The sequence below is a fragment of the Pipistrellus hanaki genome (assembly GCF_964339955.1).
Source record: "Pipistrellus hanaki genome assembly, chromosome: 1".
Taxonomy (NCBI): Eukaryota; Metazoa; Chordata; class Mammalia; order Chiroptera; family Vespertilionidae; genus Pipistrellus; species Pipistrellus hanaki.
Genome location: NC_140503.1, coordinates 9,894,071 through 9,917,986, shown reverse-complemented (window position 1 = coordinate 9,917,986; position 23,916 = coordinate 9,894,071). Strand labels below are relative to the sequence as shown.

The following is a 23,916-nucleotide window of genomic DNA, read 5'->3' as shown; positions in this document are numbered from 1 at the left end:
TGCCAGGGGAATGGCACGTCTGGGGAACTGACCTTTCGCTCACCCTCCTGTCAGCTCTCTGGAATGTGCTGGGGTTACCACCAGTGTCTTGCACCTGGTGGGCAGGCAGGCATGTGGCCAGAGTCTCCAGAGCAGCTGGGAGGGGACAGGAAGGGACGAGAAGGCAAAGGCGGCTTCTGGAGACTGCCACAGGGAGGGTGAGGCCAGTGAAGCTGTCCCTCCACCGAGGGCACTGCTGACACTCCTACCCCAGGAATCACCACATGTAATGTTCAGACCTCCACGTATTTGAAAGGAACCTGTTGGTGCTTCTGTCTATGCCTACCAGCATCATCCATCATTGATACCTAATGGCAACCAGGGCCCACCCTAAACCTCTACTCTGCTGAGAGCTCAGCACGGGCACTGCGGGCAAGTCACATGGGCTCTTCGAAGACCCCTGGGTTTAGGGCGTCTGCCATGTGCTGTGTCCATGTTGCCACCCGACCCCGGGCCGGGCCCTGCAGGTCTATGGACTAAAGCTCCTAACGCAGAGCCTGGCCTGTGTCTGTGCAGCTGATGCTCAGACAGACCGGAGCACCGGACCAGCTACCAACTCGAGCTGAGGCGCTGAAGGAACCGCATCAAGACAGAGCATGCACCCGGTTCAGGAACATCAGAGGAACTGACCTGTCTGGAGATGGCGAGCTGCAGAGCGAGGTAGAAAGCTGCTTGGTGATCTGTAGGTGACAGGCTGTGGGCCCTGAAAAAGTATTTACGGCTGTTAGTACCTGGGAGAGGCCATTCTACTTCTCTATCCAACAAGAAGCCACATTTGCATTTTTATCATTTGCATTTTTATACCAAGACCCCATATTTAACCATTGAATGTCTCATTTAAACAAAGATTTGCTAACAAATGGGCTGTGTGTCCCCTTTTCTGTGTACAGGAATGCTGGTGGCCTGCCCTGTGCTTTTTCCACCTCAGAAGCGGCAGCCTGATCCTGGGCTCTGAGGAGCAGCTGGAGGTGCAGAATCCGCAGGCCCTGAGCTCTGACCCTCACCGTCACGCTGGGACACGGCGAGGCCATGGGTGTCCTGGACAAGGCAGCTGGGCTTTGGTTGAGTTTGGGCTTGGCCTTAACGCTACTTTCATCCAAATTTCTGGATTTCAGAGAAACCATACAAAAATCAAGACTCGGCTTTGCTGGTAAAATGAGGTTCCGGTTTTTGATGAACTAACTAGGAGAGAAGGAGGAGACTCGTTCAGTCTTCCAAATCTACCAAGCTCCATGCAACTTGACAGTTTTGTCCACGCAACTCTGACATGAAAAACTACACACTGGGCTTAGGGTTACTGACTGGCCTTTGACACCAGCTGTGAAGAGCTGTACTGGACTCCTAACTGCCAACAGGTCATTCTTGCTCTTATGTGGGAGTCAATCATATTTCATCATGAGCAACTCAAAATGGGGCTGTATACGAGACACCCTCTCCGCTGAACAGTCTGGAGGGAAGAGAAAACCAACTTTACTTTCTTTAAAAGGCACGATGGAGCAGACCGATGAAAAAACGGTGGGGCCTGATGATAAACAGACTTCCATCCTGTTCTGACAACGTTCTGTGATTAAAGGAGGGTCTTCTAGGGACAGAAAACAAGTTCAGGATAAAAAAGGAAGCCATATCCCAGGCAAACACATTAGGGACAGCTTCACGCAGTAGTAAGGCCTTTTCATGGAACTGTCCAGCTGCTGTGGGGAACAAGACTAAGACGTCTTCCAGGTGTTTGCCTTCCAGAAAATATGCTGAGTCCAACAATTTGTGCCATTGTTTGGGCAAATGTGGCAGCTCCTGTGAGGACTGGGGGGGGGGGGGGGGGGGGGAAGCAGGGAGGAGCTAGGGGAGTCTGTCCTTCTATTGCTCTTAAATGCCCTCCTTGGTTACTTCACCAGGAACTGTGCCTAGGATTCTCCTCACCGTAGGGTAACAGGTATTTGCCCACGTTGCCCTTTTAAATCTCTTGCTACTACCACTATGCTCCAGTTTTTATTATTTCGTAAGTATTGTGTTTCCCATGAATTTGTACACAGCTGCTGCTTCAGAGGTGGACTGAACACAAAACAGGCCACTATTATTTCTATGCACAGAAAAGGGGGAAAGAACCTTTTTCTTTGGTGTTCATGAGAAATGAGATCGGGATGTCACAGTTTCTGTCTCTCTCAATTATTCAGGGGAAGCTAATACAAAGTGAGTTATGAAGAGACAATGAATTATTCAGCATTCTTTATTTTATTTCACTTCTTTCCTAATGAATAAAAAGCCAGGTTTCTACAACCCTCAAAGGAACCCCTCAGAGCTATCATTTTCTCGGCCCAGGTTAGGGTCTTCGAAGGTGAAGTTAGATCAGATCAGGATTGCCTCCACCCAACACCACCCACGTGAGGAGCTGCCAGGGCCTGGGGGCTCCTGGGAATGGGGGAGGGCAGTTCTGACACGAGCCCCGCCCTGGCCTCATCAGTGACCACGCACTGTGAGACACTCGCTGTGACAAAAACAACCAGACGTGCCAGGGGTCTCGGCGTTTCTGGGAAGATTGGGGCAGCAGCTGAAGAACTGCAAACCTGGCTGATGATGGATATCCAACTGCCAATTTCTCACGAGGCACAACTTAAACATACATACTTTAAAAATCTTACTTTTATACTTGGGCTATTGAGTTAAACTGACTACTTTAGTCCAGGAAAGAAAAAAGAAAATAAGGAGAATGCTCAACAAAAGAAGAATCAGTGTATGGTGTTGATTTCAGGACAAACTAGAGTGCTTGCTTCTGTCACACAGAGCAGCTGGGCAGCTACATTCCCTGTGACACACCCAGAGACAACCTGCTAGACAGATGTCGTCAGGCCACGCAGGTAAGAGGAAAGACATTCGTGTTCCTGACAACTGGAACCCTGCTGAATGCTGCACATGAATACAAAGCAGCCCCACAAACCCCATTCCCATACAGCAGCATCTGAGATGTTAGGAGAAATCCAGACATCTAAAATGTCACCACAGGATGCTCACAAAGAGCTTCCCTTGTCAAAGCAACTTCATGCCCATTAACTTAATGTATTTTCCATAAAAAAGAATTATTAGACTTATGGGTCACCAGGCCACCTGTCTGTCTATCCATCCACTCATTTATTCATCCATCCATCCATTCATCTATCCACTCATCTATTCATCATTCCATCCATCATCCATCCTTCCATCTATCCACTCATCTATTCATCCATGCATCCACCCATCTATTCATCAATCCATCCATCGATCCATCCATCCATCCACTCATCTATCCATTCATCTATTCATCATTCCATCCATCCACCATCCATCCATCCATCCATCCATTCACCCACCTATCCATCAATCCACTCATCTATCCATCCATCCATCTATCCATCCATCCATCCATCCATCCATCCATCCATCCCCTCATCTATCCATCCATCCTTCCATCCATCCATCCACCCACTCATCTATTCATTTATCTATCTATTTATCTATCTATCCATCCATCCATCCTCATCCATCCATCTATCCATCCCTCCATTCATCCATCTATCAATTCATCCATTCACCCACCCATCCACATTATTTAGTAGCAATGTGGTGCCAGGCCTGTGCCAGCCTCTGGGGAGCCTGGAGATGAACCATGCACCAGCCTGGAGAAGGGAGAACATCCCTTCTCCCCTAGAATCAGGGAGACCCAAAGTGACCATTACAGTACAGTGGGAGCAGGGCCCCCAGAGAGGCATGCCAGCCTGCCACTGGAGAGCATGGATGGGCTCCCAAGATCACCTGTCTAGAACCCAGGACACTGTGAGGTCCACCAGTGCTCTCCTAGCCTCTGGTTCCAACATGTTCTAGAACCAAGAATATAGAAAAGGCTGAACAAGTTTGACCTTGGTCATTAAGATATATATATATATATATATATATATATATATATATATATATATATATATTTCATAACAATAATAACTACAATGTATGAAGAATCTACTTTTAAGCACCTGGTCCAAGAGTTTCCAGCAAAAGAGCTAGAGTAGAAGTGAAATCCGGAGGCCTGCTCTCTCCCCCATATCACCCTGCTGCCTTGTCCAGTCAAGTCTCCTCAAAGTCTCCTTCTGTCCAGATTGAAATGGACCTGTGATCAGTGTATTTATTATTCAGTTAAGGGGGGAAAAGTACACACCTGGTTAAATTTATCACTCAGAAGCCTCCCATTACTGACACACACAGGATGACCAACTTGTCCTGGTTTTCCCTGGTTTGATCACTCAAAGCCCCAAGTTCTGGGATGCTGCTCACTTCCTAAAAGACTAGGATGGTCACTCATTCCATACACACAAACTATACCACAAGCAAACTTAACTTACGCCAGGAGGGGGAGAGAACCATAACGTGAGATTGTGTTTCACACTGAGCGACAAACACGACCAACACCGCACGGAGCAGCCCATTTCTGCATGTGGGGTCCAGTCTCTGCCCCACGCTCCCAGCTTTGCAGACAACGTGGTCTTGTTCACTGTACCTCTGTACGGGCCAAATGAATTGGCCCAGCTGCTGGGGCTGAGCTTCTGGATGCACGAACAGTTGAGGATGTACAAATCAATATTAAGATGCAGAAACACACGTGGGAGGCCTTCAAAAACCACCTTTTTAATCTCCCCGACAGCAAATCGTTCTGAATTCTGACTCCAGGCCTAACTAAGAGTTAATATTTACAATGTTATACCTACAACCCCACCCCTTTTTGAGTTACACTTTTTTTCTTTTTAAACAAAAATTGCCAAATAATAGGAGAAACCCAGCATCATTGGCAGAGGATTTAAATATATATATATTTTAAAAAGTACTTCTCATCCAAGTGGTTTTAAAATATCCATTCATATTTAAGAAGGAATACAAATCATTCATATTTACTTCAAATCTTTCCTTACAGATTGTCAGGCCTACAGTGTACTAGATTAGCCCTCATTAATGTGTACTTGAAACAAAATAATTTATTTCCTTGAAAATTATTCTTCATTTCACACAAATACTAATTTAGACTAGCCTTTGCCAATAAATCCATGGTTTAATAGGGTTTTATTGCTCTTTATTTCTGCATGAACTGATATTTTACAAAATCCCTTTGACTTGAAACCTAAGTGAAAGGAACAAGAAGGAATTCGAGTCAAAGGAAAAGCTGTGGCCTGACATGAAGTTACGAATTGTGGCGGCTCCAGGCAGACACACACACACACACACACACACACACACACACACACCCGGCTGCTTTTAGAGAGCCAAGGAGATGTGCTGACTTGAGAAAAGGGAAACAGATGCAATGGCCACTCTCTGAGGCATTCGTGTGTTTTACAAGCGAGGACTGGAAAAGTTAAAACTCCCAATCGTGTGAAATGGGAAGGCTTCCCATGCTGAAGAACGTCAACAGAAGCTCAGCACAGACCCAGAGCTGGTGCAGGTGTCAATCCGGACTGTTTGTCATTGACCAGCCTGGGACGGGCCAGGGGAAGGCACAATCAGCAGGTCTGGCAGGAAACAGAAGTCTGATGCAAGATTTCGGACTAACCGAAACCAGGTACTAAGGATTTCATGAAGAAAGGGGCGCGAACATTGCGATAAATCCGCAGGCAACCCCAGTTCTGGGAAAGAAATCTAGCAAAGGGTACTAGTGACTGAGGTCCTCATGAACTTTTGGTGCAAGTAACAAAGTTTCTAATATGATTCCAAGAAAGCAATGTATTGTAACTCAGATGTAGTTAACGTGAGAGGATCAATAGCAATTATAGATTTGCCATCAGGCAGCTTTACTTTCAAGCAATGATTCATTTGAGTGATTTATTATAGCTGCGATAAGAATAAAATCAGGGCAGTGAAGTACAGCAGGTGCCAGAAGAGTTGGGTTAGAGTCAGGAGATGATGGTTCTATCAAAGGCCAAGTGGCTCTCTAATTCCCCACTTCTGCCTGCGAGTCCCTCACCTGCAGTGAACATCCTGCTTGTCCTGTCTACCTTCCCGGGGTGGGTGAGGACGAGGTGAAATGAGGGATGTGGGAGAGCACGTGCTAATCACTAATATAAAGCATACTCCGAATTTCACGGAAGGCACAGCGATGGAGACTGCACAGGTATGATGGAGCCAGGCGGGGCTGGAGGCGACTTGACTGTCTTCACCAAGTATTTCAGAGACTGTCCTAAAACCTGACTTGTTCATTTCTTAATATAAAAATCTGCAGCTTCACAGGCAATAATAAAAAAAAAAAGCTAGGAAAGAATGATCCCTTTTCTAGATGGTGACAAATGTCTTTAATAAAAGGAACCATCTCCCTACACACACAGAGTATCTGTCATCCCGGAGCTGAGCTGGCTGTGTTAGGAAGGAATAAAGTGTGCCCGAAGGATGACGGACGGGCAGATGAGAGTGCAGATCTACGTGGTAACAAATGATGCGGCGAGCTTCCATGCCGGGTGTTCGGCGGGTGCTTGAGGGGAAAGACTCGGGGGGGGGGGGGGGGGGGAGACACTGTTTACATAACCTTTATAAAAGTCTCTCCCTTTTACACTCCTCACGCTGTGGTGCCATCGTGTACAGCGAGTGAAAGGAGGAGCTCCACTCACCTCTGAAACGCGAGCAGCGCCTTCCTCTGCAGGACCTCCTGCATCCCTCGCAGCGAAGCTGGAAAGGGTGCGGTCCGTCAGTGGCATGTTTCGGACAAATACAAAGCTCGTCACAGAAACCACACATTCCTTTGGGCTGTGAGCAACACGTTCTGGGTGGGCATGCGCTCAGTGCTCCCCAGGCGCTGCGGGAGACGGGCCACGGAGCCCAGGACAGCCCGGGGCCTCTGCACTCGTGGGTGTGACTGGGCACGATGCCAAGGGGACAGCGCCAGGTGAGGGTCGTTCTTGACGCCCCGGGCAGAGGGGTGCCAGGTGAGGGTCATTCTTGGTGCCCCAGGCAGAGGGGGCCAGCAGGGAACTGCAGAGAGGAGCCCGGCTGTTGCCTCCAGTGCAGGCACGCAACTGGGTGAAGCCTGGCTCTCCTGGGAGGCAGAGCAGACCATCAGGCACCATGGGTGTTGGGCTGGACAGCCTTCAGAGGGCCTCTGGCACCGAGCAGCTCTGGTCCTGGGCCAGGAAAGGCCAGTTTAATTCACACTGTGCAACGGCCAGGACTGTTACCACCTTATACGAGCACAAGGGACTGACCCAACCCGCCCAGCACTGAGCTGGGAAAATCAGTTTACAGGTGATGCTGGCCAGCGTAGCTCCGTGGTTGAGTATTGACCTCTGCACCAGGGGCCACAGTTTGATTCCCGGTCAGGGCATGCGCCTAGGTTGCAAGCTCCATCCCCAATAGGGGTGTGCAGGAGGCAGCCAATCAATGATTCTCTCTCATCATTGATGTTTCTCTCTCTCCCCCTCTCCCTCCCTCTCTGAAATCAATGAAAAAATATAATAAAAAAAATTTTTTAAAAAGAAAGAAAGAATGAAAGAAAAGAAAAGAATGAATGCACGGACAAAGGGCAGGTCCTGACCAATCAAGGGAAGCTTCCTGGAAGAGGCTGGCCCCGAACTGTCCTATATTCCTGTGCCTAAGACTCCACATGCCTTCACGGGTGGACCGCCCAGCCAAGGGCTGGGGCAGAGGCCGGCCCAGGCTGGGTGGGATGAATCAGCAGGTCCCCTGTGCCCCACCACCCAGTGCCCCTTCCCTCCCCACATCCAAGCAGTACAAGCAACGAGGACCACAGCAGCAGGGCCCCACCGGCGGCACGTAGACTGGCCCAGCTTATGCGCCTGTGGGTGGGGCTTCTCTCACCGTCTGTGGCCTGCAGGCTGTACGTGAGCCCCAGAGCTAAGTAGCCTTTGGCCTTGAACTCGGACGTTTTCTCTCCCGCATCAACGACGATTTTGGCAAACTTCTCAGCCTCTTCCAACTGAAAAGCAAGACATGTTAAGAAAATGACAACCTGCAGAATCTCCAACACGAGTTACCAGAAGCATCGGCTGCCAAGAACAGATTTCTGATGAGTCACCGTGAAAATGACTCCCAAACCTTCCAAGTCCACAGTGGCAATTCAGGCTGTATCTGAGCTCTCTGACAGTCCTGAGGACCCTGCCTCGCCTTTCCCCGCTAAGGTTTTCCTACTGATCCCTGCCTTCTTTTCCACGGTCACTCTCCTCCTCAGTGGGCTCCTCTCCGTTCCACCTTTCCTCTCCTTTTCACTGACTGGCTCTGCAAGAGCTTGTGCAAGGTGCTCAGAAGTTGAATTTTATATACAGCGGTGGCAAAAGCAGCGAGTGTGCGAAACAGTTTATTCCTGCATTATTACTTATGAATTATTGCATTATTTGTATTACAACTGTAAACCAGCATTGCCTACCCATACAAAAATGTTTTGTGTTTGGTTCTTACCTAATTATTAAAAAAAAAAAACAAAAACATAATGAATCCATTGAAGCTTGGTTTCTCTTTCTTATAAGCCATTAAAAATGCCGAAACGGCATCTGTTTATTCTGTACCGCACAGCACACGGACCTGGCACCTGTAAGCTGCACCCAAAATGAGACCTTCACATAGTATATTAGAGGCAGATAGTAAGGTCTGTTCCTTCGAACTACGGCGAATGTGGATGCTATTGAGGTTGGGGGACAGTACGTGGCAGTTCATTACACTCTGTGGCATTTGGAAGTTTTAATAATAAAAATGGAAAAAATATAAACAGAAAAGATTTGCAACTCTTATCTTAAAAAAAAAGGGGGGGGGAGTAGGCTTCCTTTAGGCTAGGGGTGTCGAACTCAATCAGAGAAGGGGCCAAAATCTAAAATCGAGCCTAAATCTCGGGCCGAATGGTTTACTGAACAGTCATAAACTGACAATGTCATAAACTGACAGCGGAGTGCAGTGATGACAGCGCGGTGCGGGCCACATTGCAAGGCCTGGCGGGCTGGATTTGGCCCGCGGGCCTTGTGTTTGACATATGTGCTTTAGGCGTTGGAGATGTGTGTATCAGCAATGAGCAATGTCACGCTGCAGGGAGGGCGGCGGTCACAGCTGGGGGTTCGAGCTGTCAAACAGAGGGGCTGGGTCCACTCCTGCACCCACTCCTGTGCCCGTTCCTGCGCCCACCCCGCCACTCGCTGCCCACCCCAGCCCCGCACCGCGGCCCCACTTGTCCAAACCTGCCCAGGCTTTCACAGCTCTCTGTTTCTGGCGAGAGCCTGCTCCTTCAAAATGTCTTTTCCTCCCACGTTTTACCAAATAAAATGTAACCAAGGTAGAACACTCTCTTCACAAGGCTCACTTTGCCCTGTTGGGTGAGAATAAATGGGGGGTGGGTGACTGGGGGCGGGGGGAGACACATGCACATGGACCATAAGGTGAAAAACCTTGGCAGGTCTCCCCAGTCTCCTGGGAAGTTCTTCTTATCACTTATCTGTTATTTTATCTGTTTTTTGTTTCTCCTCACCTAACATATTTTTTCCACTGCTTTTCAGAGAGTGGGATAGAAGGATGGAGAAAGAGAGAGAGAGAGAGGGATGGAGAGGGTTGGAGAGAGAGAGAGAGAGAGAGAGAGAGAGAGAGAGAGAGAAAGAGAGACATCAACGCGAGAGACATACCAACTGGTTATCTCCTACACGTGCCCCCAGTGCGGAGTGAACCTGCAACCAAGGTATGTGCCCTTGAACCTGAGACCCTCTGGTGGGAGGGCAGAGGCTCTGGTCAGGGCTTCTTATCACTAATCTTAATAAGCAAAGAAAAGAAAGTAAAACTGCAGTGACCGCTATCTCAGCAGCCAGTCTGAGCTTTCTACTGAAACGGCAGGTTTTGGAGGAACTAAAACTGTCACGAATCATACTACTCCCCAATCCTAATCCGAACCCGAGTATCTGAAGAGGGGAGTGGTGAGAAGGCAGAGGAAGAAGGAAGTTGGGTTCGGCCTGTCCGGTGTGGCTCAGCTGCTGAGCCTCGTCCCCTGCATCGGGAGATCCCCGGTTCCACCGATTCCGTCAGGGCACAGGCCTGGGTGGTGGGCTCGTCCCCAGTCGGGGGTGTGCAGGAGGCAGCTGGCCCAGGTTTCCTCTCACAGATATTTCTAGCTCTCTCTCCCTCCCCCTCCTGCACTTCAATCCTACGTTAGCTTCCACTGCCAGATATACCTGAGCATGAATGCCCACTCCATCATTTCTACTTTTCAATCACATTCCCATGAAAAAGAAAAAAAAACACTGGAGTCCCCCGGGAACATGCCGATTCCCCACAGTCAGGGGGGTGGGGGAGGGAAGGAGTGGGGAGATGGAGAGACCAGAGGAGCTGGGCCTGGGGCCCTGAGCAGCCTGTGTGTGTGCAGTGGGGAGTCACTGCGCCTTCTCTTCTGAGCCTGGAGATGCGCTGCCAGCCCTGCCCGGGCGGCCAGCACTCCCCAGTGCAGGGAGCACTCACCCAGAGCGGCCAGCACTCACCCAGTGCAGGGAGCACTCACCCAGCGCGGCCAGCACTCACCCAGTGCAGGGAGCCCATGCACAGCTTGGCGGCCAGCAGCGGGATGGTGGCGTCGTCGGGCTTCAGCCGGATGCACTCCTTCAGCACCTTCACGGCCCGGGCGGACTGGGAAAGGAGAGCATTTATGTGAAACTCGGACTGTTTGGCAGAACCAGACACTAACAGCTCCCCCGGGGGTTTCAGTTAGCTGTCCTGTTAACGCGGTTTTCCAACGGGAGCCCAACCCGCAGGGGCCGGGACGGCAACAACCAGGACGTGGGGTGTAAACTGGGGTGAAACCCTCAGAAAGGCTTCCCTGGAGTCACCCTCATTTCCTTCCTCCTGGTGGTGTTATAAAAACTAAGCTGTTTATAGCATGCCATCCTAAATCTCTGTTTCCACCTGGCCCAAATAATCTTATGTCACAGACTGAACCATTCGGTAAATGGCAGATTCATTAAATGGCCCAAATTAATTCCCTTTATTGAGTACGTCCCATGTGGGGGCACTGTCCTAAGCACCTGGTGGGTCTTATCTCATTTGCCCAATAACCACTCTGGAAGGAGGCCCTATTTTTACCACATTTTACTGGAAAGGGAAGACACGGTGACCTGGTCACACAGCCCAGACCTCAGCGCTGGCACTTGGGCTCCCAAGCCGACGTTTTCAACCAGTGGTCGGCAAACTCGTTAGTCAGCAGAGCCAAATATCAACAGAACACGATTGACATTTCTTTTAAGAGCCTCATTTTTTAAACTTAGACTTCTTCTAACTCCACTTCTTCAAAATAGACTCGACCAGGCCGTGGTATTTTGTGGAAGAGCCGTACTCAAGGGACCAAAGAGCCACATGTGGCTCGAGATCTGCAGTTTGCCGACCACTGTTTTCAAGTAACATCAGACACATCCTGATGTAACAAACTGCCACAGAGCTTCCCCTGCGGGAATCAGTGTCTGCTCCCAGATGGGGGAAGAGGGAGAGTGGGGAGACAGGTGAAGAAGCCAGCCTCAGTTCAAGCCACATCGTCACAGGACGGAGTTACAACGGCTAGAAAGAGGCAAATATTTCAGAATTCTTCTCAGTGATGTGTCCGTGTTGGCCCCCAAATAATTAACCCTGGCTGTTCATTTACAAACGACCACCGGGCAGTCTCCTGTGGCTGGGTTTCCTGCGAGGGAGGCCACCGCCACCGGGACTGGAAGGCACCGCGCATGAATGGGGAGGACCGCACGCGGGAGGGGGACTCACTTTTCCGGCCGCCATGAGCGACAGAGCGAACTGGTACCAGAGGTGGAACTCCTCGAAGGCGAACTTCATGGCTCTCTCTAAGCACTGGGGGGAGAGCAGATGCAGACACGTGAGCCGGGCCGCCCCACACGCCCCGTGAGTCTGGGTCTCCGCGCGCTGCGGTGAGACCTACAGCTTCTGCTTGCCCTGAATGCTGGAAAGACAGTCTCCCACCGGAGCCCACGGGGCAGCAGGCACTGGGCCAGACGCCAAGACAACCCACCACCACCGAGAGCACAAGCCTGGTCTCGGGGAGTTTTCCCTCCTCAGCGAGGAAAGAGGCAGGGGCGCAGACAGCTCCAGCACAAGGCCCCGCCTGGCAGTGGGAGAGATGGGAAGTGGGGGGAGACCTAGCCCAGGAAGGGGCGGTGGGAGCTGGGGGTGAAGGGGGAGACAGATGCTATGGAGAGAACACCAAGCAGTGAAAAGCTGACAGTACTTAGAAACTGATTCAGGGAAGGGGGCAGAAACGATGGAGGAGGAAGCAAGAATAACCATCACATCGGCTGAGGGTGGGCAAAGGAGCCGGTATGTGGAGAGAAAGGGTTGATGATGGTAATACATAAGGTGTCTCCTTCCAGCTCCCTGCTACGAGAAGTGATAAACACCCATTGTTTTCCGGCTGAAGAAAGGAGTGCAGCGGCTGATACCATCTGTTCTGAACCCAAAGCGAGATGCTGCAACCTCACGGACCAGACTGCTTGTTTTCGTGTCTGTAACACGTGGTGTGGACTGAATGCTGTGACCTCCCCCACCCCCCAATTCATATGTTGAAACCTCACTCCCATAGACGGTGCCAGAGGTGGGGGCTTTGGAAGGTGACTGAGTCATGAGGGCAGAGCCTCAGGAATAGGATTCGTGTTCTTATAAAAGAGGAGAGTCTCCCCCCACCCCCCGCCCCATGTGAGCCCGCAACGAGATGCTGGCAGCCTGCCACCCAGAAGTGGGCCTTCGCCAGACATCAAACCTGCTGGAGCCATGATCGCGGTTCCAGCTCCAGGACCGGGAGAAATAAGCACTTGTTTATAAGCCTCTCGGTCTGTGTGTTTTGTTGTAGCAGCCCGCACGGACTAAGACACAGCTTTTTGGATAGCATGGGCTAAGGAGCCAGGATCCATTCTAGCTGCTGCCCCAGAGCTGCCTCATTTGGCTGTGCTGACCCCACGAGGTCCAGGCGGTACCTGCTGTCCCGCCGCTCACAGACGAGGAAGCCGGAGCAGACTGCCGCCTGCCATGTGAGGCCCGGCGGGTTCTGGTGGAGCCAGGATCTGAACCAGGCGGCTCTCAGCACCGCACTCTGCTGCTCCACGTGCCTCTCCCACTTCCCAGGCCCGCCCATGCTGCCCAGAGCAGGATTCGGCTAACGGAAAGGCCCCCAAAATGCCAGAGGGTGCCGGACTAGTTCTGCGATCCAGCAAGATCTCTCACTGTTAACGGGGCATTGCTCCCTTGGCCCTTTGGGGACCCCTGAGGCTACTGAGGACTTTCCAGCTTACAGAAAATTCAAGAAGCCTCAGATCCCACAACACCCACCGGCACCACCGCATGAGGATGCGTGAGTCCTGAGTCACGTGTTTCCTCATGTTCACTGCCCAATCTTTCACAGGGCCTCTTTCTAATAACCATAACCACCGACAGCCCATAGTAAGCCACCGGTTTCACACGGGGAGTTCGGGGATAAAGCCCACGATGACGAACTGGCCCCTCACCCTAACTCAGAGGGGTCTGGGCTCTGGCACCACCAATCCTTCCTCCTGTGGGCTCCTGGCACCGTATGTAAGTGAAGCACTGCCTGAGAAAGTGCCAGGCAGATGCTCCTGGAGTCTCCATGCCAAGCGCACCGCTTGGTATGTAACCTGCCCTCCCCAGGTCCCTGCAGAGGTCCCGGTTACATAACTCCCCACGCGGCGCAGGGGAATGCCTCCGGGAAAACCAAGGACTCGGGCGGTCATGAGGCATTTGCTATCCACCGCAGCGGCCCCTGGAAGGGTGTCTGCTCACCCCAATTCTCTTTGACTACCCCTGCTCAGCACCGTAATCATATCTCTATGTGATAAAGTAAAAATGTCCAGTTTTAATAGAGCGAGGATATTGGGAACAGGATGTATACCATAAAAGCAAAATAAGAGCATTCACATTTTAATGATGTCCCAGTCTGAAAGAAACACTGATGACATGGACTGTGAAGACACAGGTGCTAAAACCTATATCATTCTATTGAACAATGTCACCCCAGTAAATTCAATAAAAAGAAAAAGAAAAAAAAAGGAGACACAGGAGTTTTGTGCATGTTGGGGGCCTTTAAGAGGTTGTTCAATCCCCCCAGGCCCAGCGGGCTGATGGCCGGGAGGGGACAGAGGAGGAAGGCACGGGGCGAGGACAGCAGTCGCAGGGCATTGGGGCCACACTTAACCCAAACTCCTTACCCCCAGCCACAGGGTGGTGATGGGGCTACGAGAAGTGACGTTTTAAATGCATGTGAAATGCCTAGAAGACTGTCTGGCACAGAATGAATGCTACAAACAAGTCACTGGTGATGTCACTGTTACAAAACAAAGACGTAGCAGATCCTATGGGCCTGGGGGTTCTACATGAAGGGGGAATGCAGGGGAGAGAGGGGAGATCTGGGCAGGGGGCAGGGGATGGCGGGGGGAGGTGCTCTGGAGCCTCTGAGTGGAAAGGAGAGTTGACAGAAGACGCTGGCCCTTCACTTCCGGTGTCCAGTGAAGAGTGAGCGGGTGGGCCTGGGAGAGGGATCCGGTGTCCTCTCCGGGCCTGCGGACCCTTGAGTCACCCACACAGAACAGCAAGGGGCGTCTCCAAATCATCCCCGTACCAGAAGCGAAGGTGGATTTGGCAGGAGGATCATTCCTACCAGGAAAGACAGGCCGTCCGCTGTAATCACCATAGTACCGCCATCCCTCCAAAGCCCAGACCGCATTCATGTGATGCCGCGAATACTTGGTAGAACAAGACTCAGGCTCTGAATGGCATCCTACTCATCTGCGTGGTGGTCAAACTGTCCCTTGTAAAAACGTTTCCTGTGGTCGCAGAGGCGGGCCCCTTCCCGGCTGTGACTGCGGCTTTCCATAAATCAGCCGCTCCGAGGGGGCACGGGGACGGGCAGCTCTGGGGCATGAGGACGGGATTTAGCAATTACCTTCCTGGTGGGCAAAGCCCGGGGACACAAACCGGGCACATGGCAGCGACAGCTGTACAGCAGCAACAGCAAGGGAAGCCAGAGTCTATTTTTGGAATTGGAGAGGGAGACTCAGCACCCAAGAGCCCGTGGAGGAGGGGGGCGGTAACAAAATAATCAGATTTTTTGCCTCACATTGAGCCTGGAGCTGAAGTCTAACACTCATCGCCGTTAAGACAGGATCAATAACATGGTGCCCGGTCTTCATTGCTCGCCTCTGTGGACAGGTTGACCGAACCCTGAGCGTTCTCATAACACAGATTCTTCCATCGATTAGAAAGGTTTTCTTTCCCACGTCCTTTGTGCTTCATGAGCCGGCTAACTAATGTAATTCTTTGCAGCTGTGTTTCAGGGTTTCTTAATTGAACATGATATATGGGTAATATTCCGTGCCTTTATTTTTAGCAATTAAAATCTGAACAGCTTAGACATTATCTTGAACCCACATAATGGCATAATCAGAGTACGCTGGGACCTCTGAGGTGATGTAGACACATCCTTACTGTATGGACGAGGAAACCATGAGCAAGAGAGGCGACAGGACCCGCCCGGGCCACACAGCCGCAGGACTGGGATTAGAACCCAGGTCTCAGGATGCTCAGTTCAGAATGCTTATTTCTGAATTAACTTCAAAAAATTAAAGTGGAATTTGGTAGATCTCATTCACAAGAGTCCAGGAAACATTTCTAAAGAACAGGCTCATGGGGCTTGGGCTGCAAATAAAAACCCTCCACCCCAAGTTTTATGAAAACACAGGTGGTTCCCATCAAATCCTGCTCAGAGTTTTCTCCCCTTAAATTAAAAATAAAATAGAGCACCCTAACCGGTTTGGCTCAGTGAACAGAGCATCAGCCTGCAGACTCGAGGGTCCCAGGTTCGATTCCGGTCAAGGGCATGTACTACACACGCCACCTGCTGTTTCTGCTGACATTGCTGTTCTTTGTTATTCTTGCAGAATGAACCTCTAAATTCAAGAAGTCCCCTGATCAACAGCCTCTCGCCTTTTGGTCTTTTTCCGTTTTCAGTCTGTCTCCCTGGCTTGGGGCTTCAGGTTTGAACCTTCAGCCACAGCTGCCGTCTCACCCACACAAGGTCTGAGGGCGGGAAGTGAGGAGTCGTGGCTATAGCAGCCCAGGGGGTGTCATTACAGCACAGGGGGTGTCATTACAGGTGCTCAGCGATGCCTGACTGAAGAAATAAATGTGGTTCGAGTGTTAGCATATCCTTTACGGATAGCTATGAGTGAACAAGAAGGTGTTATGAGGAGTGTGGCAAAATGCAAAGAGTTTGGAGATGATGCCACGTCAGGTAAACCACAGCCTGGGGGCCACGTCCGAGCTGCTGTCCAAAAGCTAAGAGCCATTTATAGATGGTCACTTGCCATCCATTTGTGGGGAGGGCATGCTGACTTCGAATCCAAACTAAATAAAACACTACCCACAAAACAACCCCTTAATGCACCTGCACTCAATAAGGTACAGTCACTCTTCTATGCTAATTTAATCAATAGAAATGTTGTGGAAATTTTTATTCACTCCTGTTATACTTACAAACACCCTTGATTCTGGTTCTCGGTTCTCAAAACCTGAAACATTTCTTATCTAGTCATTTTTAGAAAAGTTTGTCAACCCTGACAATGGGGCACTTGATGCCACTGAGGCAGGAATGACCTGCCTATTGTTTCAAAAACATAGAACAGGTGCCAGTTACAAGGAAGAGGGAGCAGGGTGAGAATGTATGTGGCCTGAAGCACTGATTTATTCAGCAGGTTTTTACTGAGCACCTACACGGACCAAACCCTCGGCCCTGACTTCCCAGGAGTCTGTGGTCCGCCAGAGTCAGGCCGCACTGGTGACTTACACAGACCATGGCACGGAGGTCAGGCTGAGTCTCCATGGTACCTGTCAGGCTGCATTTAAATACCAAACTCTGGTGTCACTGGCACCTGGCAGGCCTGGGAGGCAGATGCAGTCACAGCACTCCCTGACTAAGAAAGTGTTTGGCTTGGGGATGGGAAAAGGCCCCTTTGTTACAAGCACTAGCCAGACAGTCCTGCCCACAGAACTACAATGTTGCTGAGATTTACCATACACAGATGAAAAGAAAGTCAACAAGGAAAATAAAAATACCATTCCGGTCTTTGGCGCTGCCATGTCTTTGCAGAGGGGACACACGCGTCCTTCCACAAGGGCCTCTCAGCATTCTCTCAGAGGGAGCCATGAGTAGTCAAATTAAAGAAACCAACCCCTTGGCGGCTTGGGTTCATCCTAGAAAACAAAGGCAGCCGGCGTGCTGCTTTACTTTTAATAGTGCGGGTTGTCATGCCAACCAGAGCGGCTGCGAAACCGGAGGGGAGAGTGCTCCTTCCTACACAAGCCTTTCGGGGAGTCTTTAAAAACACACGCAGGCTCACAGCACAGAGACACGGTGGACACGGTGCTTATATTTAAACCTGTCAGAATGAGGATGTGCTGCCCTGGGCGTGGACTGCCCCTGGACAAGGCTCCCTGGCCAGCATCTGGCTGATCAGTGCCCAGAAGAGGCATTACATATGGGCAAACACAGGCGCAGCCAACCTTGAGGTGGGCAGGAGCCTTCATCCTGAATAAATGCAATGGGAGAGAGAGGCAGGGAGGACGGCGTTTGTGTGCAAGTAGCTCTGCGACTCCTGCCAGCACAGCTCCCAAAAGCCTGGGTCTGCACAGCCCACGCACAATGTCCACGGCAGGAGGACGGAGGGGAGAAGGCGAGCTGGGACCCCCAGCACAGGCATCCCCGGCCGTTCCCCTCTGGTGCAGGGTGTCCGGGGGCTCAGGTCCGCCCGGGAGAGGGCCGGGAGGAAAGCACGCCAGCCTGAGGTGGAAGTGCTGACGTCGGCTGGGGCAAGAGAGGAAGAAGCATGAGGACGTGGTGAGGAGGTGACACCTATTCCCCCGTGGCGGCCTGGGGGCTGTTCACCTTCTGGTCATAAAAGAAGTGTCGCTGGGCAGTGTGGCCGAGGCACAGGGGACCTGCTCACAGACCAGCCGAGGGGGATGGACCTGCTCCCATCAGCCAGGGCACAGTCTGCGCTGAGATGCGGGGTCTGACAGCCAGGCTTTCTGTCCAATGCCCTCTCCCACGCCCCTGTGAGAACAAGCCCTCAGGCCGAACGCCCTCACACCGCCACGGCCCTGATGATGAAGGGGGCTCCTGGGCAATCAAGACTTTCATTCCCAGCAGGCCTTGAGCAGCCAGTTCCTGTCTCAGTTGCTCAGAACCTCTCGCTGCTGCCCCCACCTGCCAATTCTGCTGCAAGTGGCCTGCTCTGTGCCCTGCTGTGACCCTGCCCTACTGTCGTCTTCTCTGATGAGAGGTGACCCTGAGCATTACGGGTTAGGGGTCCTGACCCCTGTGCTGTCGAAAATCTACGTAAAACTTTGTCTCCCCCAAAACTTAGCTGTCTCTTGGTACCTGTGGGGAACTGGTTCCTGGACCACCTGTGGATACCAAAGTCCTGGATACTCAAGGTGCCCAGTCGGCCCTTCACATCCGGGGACTCCCAACCTCAGGTGGAAGACAGTGAGGTTTTTATTTTTAAAAATTCATGGGTAAGTTGACCCATCCATTTCAAACCCGTGTGTTCAAGGGTCAACTGTAGTCATCTTTTCGTGTTTCTGTTCGGTCTCTCCAGATTGGAAAATTCTAGAAGCCAAAGAAAGGCCTTTCTGTATACTTGGTGGCTTTCCGATGCCTGGCAACCCCTGGGAATACGGCGGTAGGAGTGCTGCTAAGGTGACGGAAGCACACGCTCAATGAGCTCGTGCTCTGAGTACTGTGCATGGATTAGTGAATGACCTTCACATCCATAAGGCAGTATGACTACCCTCCCTGTTTTACGGAAGGAAGACCTGAGGCAGTAGAGGCGAATAACTTCCAGGATCACATAACTGGCCAATGGCAGGGCAGAACTCCAGGCCAAGCTCTCTAGGCCTGGGGTTAGGGGCACGGAGGCAGGGGAACCAATGCAGGGGAGAGCGATGATTGGGAATATCCACAATAAGACACGCCCGACACCACCCTGCTCCTCACACTTCCATACATTACATTCATGAAGGCATACAAGGAAAGAGGGGCAACGGGCAGGTAACGACCCCCGGAGAGTGGGATTCCCGGGGCCTTCATCTTCTCTCCCATGTTTGTATGTGCTGCTTGGTTCTTCTAAGCCTGCAGGCTGCTGCACATGGCGGACACACAGACAATGAAGTCAACGTCATTACGGGAGAAAAAGTAAAACAAGACAAAACGAAGAGAGAGGACAAAAGAAGGGGATGGGGAAGAATGTTTCTTAACCGAAGGGTGGTGTGCCCGTTCCTGGTTTAGAAGACCCACCAGTCCTGGTGCAGAAGCTGCAGAAGAGGAAAAGGAATATCCGACCATACCGAGTGTGGTTATATATCAATAACGATAACCACTAACCACCGCAGGCCCAGAGACGTAACACGGGAAGTCTAAATGCCAGTTGCCCCCACAGCGGCACTGTTCACCGAAGCCAAATGCCTGTCGACTGACAAACGGATAAACAAACCGTGATACGGTGGAATGTTATCCAACCATAAAAAAGGAATGAAGCCCTGACACATGCTACAACCTTCTAAGCGGAGGAAGCCAGACGAAATGTCATATACTGGATGGTTCTATTTATATGAAATCCCCAAATTAGGTAAATCCATAGTCAGAGAGCAGATGAGCGGCTGACAGAAACTGGGGGGTCGGGGAATGGAGAAAAACCACTTCATGGGACGGGGTTTCCTTTTAGAGCGAGGGAAATGTTTTGGAACTTGACAGAGGGTCTAGTTGCACAATAGTGGGAATGTTCTCAAGGCCACCGAATTGGATATTTAAAAATGACTATGTTTATGTTATATGAGTTTACCTCAATTAAAAAAAAAATCGGGTTAGTCTTTTAATCTCAAGTCCTGAGAAAAATGGAAGGAAACATTAGAATTAAAGAAAAGAAAAGAAAAGAAAAGAAAAGAATAGAAAACCCTAGCAAAGGAGGGAAGCAGGACCCGCTAAGTAAGATGTGGCTTGAGACCAAGGGAGAGAGAGTCCGAGCTCAGCGAGGTGACTGCGCCTGCTCCTCAGGGACCGGCTTCCAGAGATGGAACTGTGTCTCCAGGCGCCTTCGTGTTCCCTTCCACCCACAATGCCTCCCGTTTCACTTAGAAGATCGGAGACACGGGGCTTGGGGAAGCTCTAACTGCAAAACTAAGTAGAAATGGCAAGAAAGGTGAGAGGGCAGGACAGGATTAACTCCTGACTCTATCATGTGCTGCATCCTCCATTTTGTATAACTATGTCACTATGTAACTGGACCCTAGCCCTCACCCAACCAATCGGGGTCAGCCAAAGCAGTGGCCTCACCACCCCTATAAATCCTTTGCTCTAGAGCACATGTGTCAAACACAAGGCCCACGGGCCAAATCCAGCCCGCCAGGCCTTCAATGTGGCCCGCACCGCGCTGTCATCACTGCACTCCGCTGTCAGTTTATGACATTGTCAGTTTATGACTGTTCAGTAAACCATTCGGCCCGAGATTTAGGCTCGATTTTAGATTTTGGCCCCTTCTCTGATTGAGTTCGACACCCCTACTCTAGAGAGACCCACTCCCTTCCTCCACCTTGCCGCTGGGTCGGTATGTGGGAGGTGAGGCGGGCTAGCCTGGAATAAAAAGACTCTTTTGCTTTTGCATCGGACTCAGCTCCCTGGTGGTCTTTGGGGATCACGAAATCTGGGCTTAACAAAAGGTTGAAGCCAAGCATTCGAGTCCTTTACTGCTGGACGCAGAGCCTGCGGGGAGGCCTCCCCGTGGGGCCTGGCCGCCTCGCTGTGGACTGGGAGCTGCTGATGGGCAGGGACCGCACCTGGCTCACGTGTCCCGGCCTGAACCACAGCCCCTGGCACAGAGCAGGGGACTGCAAACACACGTGTTGACGACATGAGTGTCCTCTCTATTATCAGCTGACCTATAGGTACAGCACAGAGATGGTACCAGATTCAAAAGGCCCCCAGGGGTACACCCTGATACATTCCCCTGCCCCCACCCTTCTACTGGAGCTCCTCAGGCAGCCTCTGTCAACGTCCCATTGCTTTAAATGCGACTCCTGTGGTGAAATCTGGAACTGCAAAGGCTCAGACAACTGACGGCACCAGCCAGTGACTTGGGCACCAGGTCATTGCCACAAGATGGCAGCTAAAAGCGACATCAAGGTGAAAGTCATCTGGTGAAAACCAGGCCCGGGAGCGCCCCCTGGCAGAGGAATGCGGCTAAGGTGACAATCACCCCCCTGGAGTCAGTCATGTCATGAAGAGAAGTCCGAGGGCAGGGGTCACCCAGCCTGTGACGAAGGCGGCAGGCACCTCCAGCGGCTCACACCTGTCCCAGACGCAGCCCCGAGATGGCGTGAGAGCAGACACGTGACCACACTCAGCCTGGGACCCAGAGAGACTTCCAGGGGTCCATCTGGAGGGCAAAGGCTCGCCTTCGAAGAACTCCCCATGGGCTGGGGGCTCCGCAGCAGATGCGGGGGGTGGGAACCAAGCTGGCCAGGAGGAGGGGTCCCAGGAAGTCAAAGCGCCTGGAGCGGTGACGAATCCAGGCCAACCCCACGCTGGGCACAGTCCGGGGGGTGCAGGGTGCTGGGTGTAACAGGAACATCAAGACAGACCGCCTTATCTAGCTGGCTTGTGAAGGGCTGTTTTTGAAGAACAAGTAGCCACTGCCCTGTTCAGTCACCGAACCAAAGCCTAAAAAAAGGTCCAGGCCACGCAGGCTCGTCTGCTCTCCGCGGCTCCGGGCAACGTGGCCGCGCTCCGGGCTGGAGGGCGAGACCCGCGCTTCTCTGATTTCAGCCGGTCTGTTACTGTATTTCATTCCCTGTCCTCCTGCCCCGAGGCTGTTGCAATGTATATAAATTTAGAAAAAGAAAGACTCATAACATTTTAACCAAATTAGTTGTTTTCTCTCTTTCTTCATTTCACTAAAGAAAAGATAAAATGATCTAATGCTTATTTCACCTCTACCGCCGTGGAATCTGATATTCTGGGCAGCAGCTCAGTTACGCATAACCACAGCGCAAGATAAAGTCAGGCTTCCATCCCAATGTTTCTGAGAAACGGGGGGGTGAGGGGGGAGATGACAACACCTCACACGAGATCCTGTGCCACGAGAGTCCCTCTGAACGCAGACACAGTGGACATGACAGCCTGTCCCAGCTCGCCAGGCGATACCCTGTGCCCACAGCTGCCGTTTCAGCAGGAGCTACACAATGATGCTCTAAATCAAATATAGCCCGTTTTATAAGGAAACTAATATCACAGATGGGTGATGTGAGGTAATGGTGGAAATTACACTAAAAGAGAAATGCTTTCCTTCCCTCCCCCCAAACACTCACTGCCAGTGTCTGGACCACCGGGAGGAAGTGACCACCGGTGACTGCCTCCTCCTAATTGCTTAGCCCGTCTCCACTTCACAGAGGAGGAAACCAAAGCGAACCCCAACGCCACGTGGCCGCTGCTGACAGGGGCTCAGGACCAGGTCCCTCAGCTGTCCCGGCGTTCATACCACCAGCACCCCCCCCCCCCAACCGCCTGGAAGCCGTCCGGACTCGAGGGCTGTACCTCCGACAGCATCTCAAACTGGCCTCTTCTGCCCAGAGCGATGGTCAGCAGGTCGTAGACCACCGAGGCGCTCTGCAGGCTGATGAGGCGGTCGCTCCTGTGCTCGGGGATCCTGCTCAGCACGGCGTCCCGGTTGGCCTGGAAGCAGCACAGAGGAGAGAAGCAGACGGTGAGCCACGCCGCCCTCGCTGTCGGGAGGCCCTCTGTGCCTCCTGCCCAACAGCCGGGCCTGGGGACAAGGGCGGGGATGGGGGAGGGGCCTGTCACCTCCGGTTGTGTGTTCAACACCCCCCCCCCCCACGAGCACCACGGCACATGGTGGTCATGGTGCTCTCCAAACTGCGGGGGCCTGGAGGCGTGATCCTGTAGGACCCGTGTGCCCGTTGGCAGGTACGTGGAGGGAGATTTCAGAGCCAGGGAGTACAGAGCGGGGGTGATTTCTCCCGGGCTCGGGCTCCAGCGGGCTCAGCTGTGCTCTGGGATGGCAGGACGGGAGCAGACACGTGGCTACACGTGCTGATCCTCACTCCCAGGTCCTGCTCTGCGGTACGTAACCGGGTGGAAGAGAACTCCCGGCCCCACCCTTCCCGTCACCGAACGGTGGCATCAAGCTCCATCCGGCCTACAGAGGCCTGTCACACTTTTCCTCCACCACCAAAGCGACACTTGGGCCCCGGGTGACACCCTCGCTGGAAGAGACCGCAAAGACTGATCCGATCTTGTTCAGGGGAGCACAAAGCAGATGCATACGTGACAGCAAGAAGCAAACCGATTTTTATTTTGAAGACATCGCCACAGAGGACTCGGGAGAACACCTTGCCTGTTTCACATCGCTGCTGCTTAGCAAGAAAGACAGCAGGCGCCTTCGAGCTTATTAATCTCATCCATCTAGACATCAAAGGCTCCTTACAGCAACCTGTTCCCATTGCCTTTGAAATGTAATTTCTCTACAGATTGCTCCAGACAAACCCATGCGGGAGACTCTAACCACTGGCTCCTTTTCCTCTCTCCCCCCTGGTAGGGAGTTAGAATCAAGTTAGATTTTAAAAATATATATATATATTATTGATTTTTTTTTTTTTTTTTTTACAGAGAGGAAGGGAGAGGGATAGAGTTAGAAACATTGATGAGAAAGAAACATCGATTAGCTGCCTCCTGCACACCCCCTACCGGGGATGTGCCCACAACCAAGGTACATGCCCTTGACAGGAATCGAACCTGGAACCCTTGAGTCCTCAGGCCGATGCTCT

The 23,916-nt window shown here is 51.7% G+C and overlaps 1 protein-coding gene across 9 annotated transcripts in view; it reads right to left on the bottom strand.

The window, feature by feature from the left end:
* Positions 1-23,916, bottom strand: part of TTC7B (tetratricopeptide repeat domain 7B) — a 183,338-nt gene that overhangs the window by 69,356 nt on the left and 90,066 nt on the right. For all 9 annotated transcript variants that reach the window (XM_084883843.1, XM_084883845.1, XM_084883851.1 and 6 more), the window contains 6 exons: positions 22,667-22,804; positions 11,767-11,850; positions 10,540-10,644; positions 7,855-7,972; positions 6,651-6,708; positions 670-742 (listed from right to left, as the gene is read on the bottom strand). In XM_084883843.1, the coding sequence (XP_084739969.1) occupies positions 670-742; positions 6,651-6,708; positions 7,855-7,972; positions 10,540-10,644; positions 11,767-11,850; positions 22,667-22,804 (576 nt within the window). The remainder of the gene's footprint in view (positions 1-669; positions 743-6,650; positions 6,709-7,854; positions 7,973-10,539; positions 10,645-11,766; positions 11,851-22,666; positions 22,805-23,916) is intronic.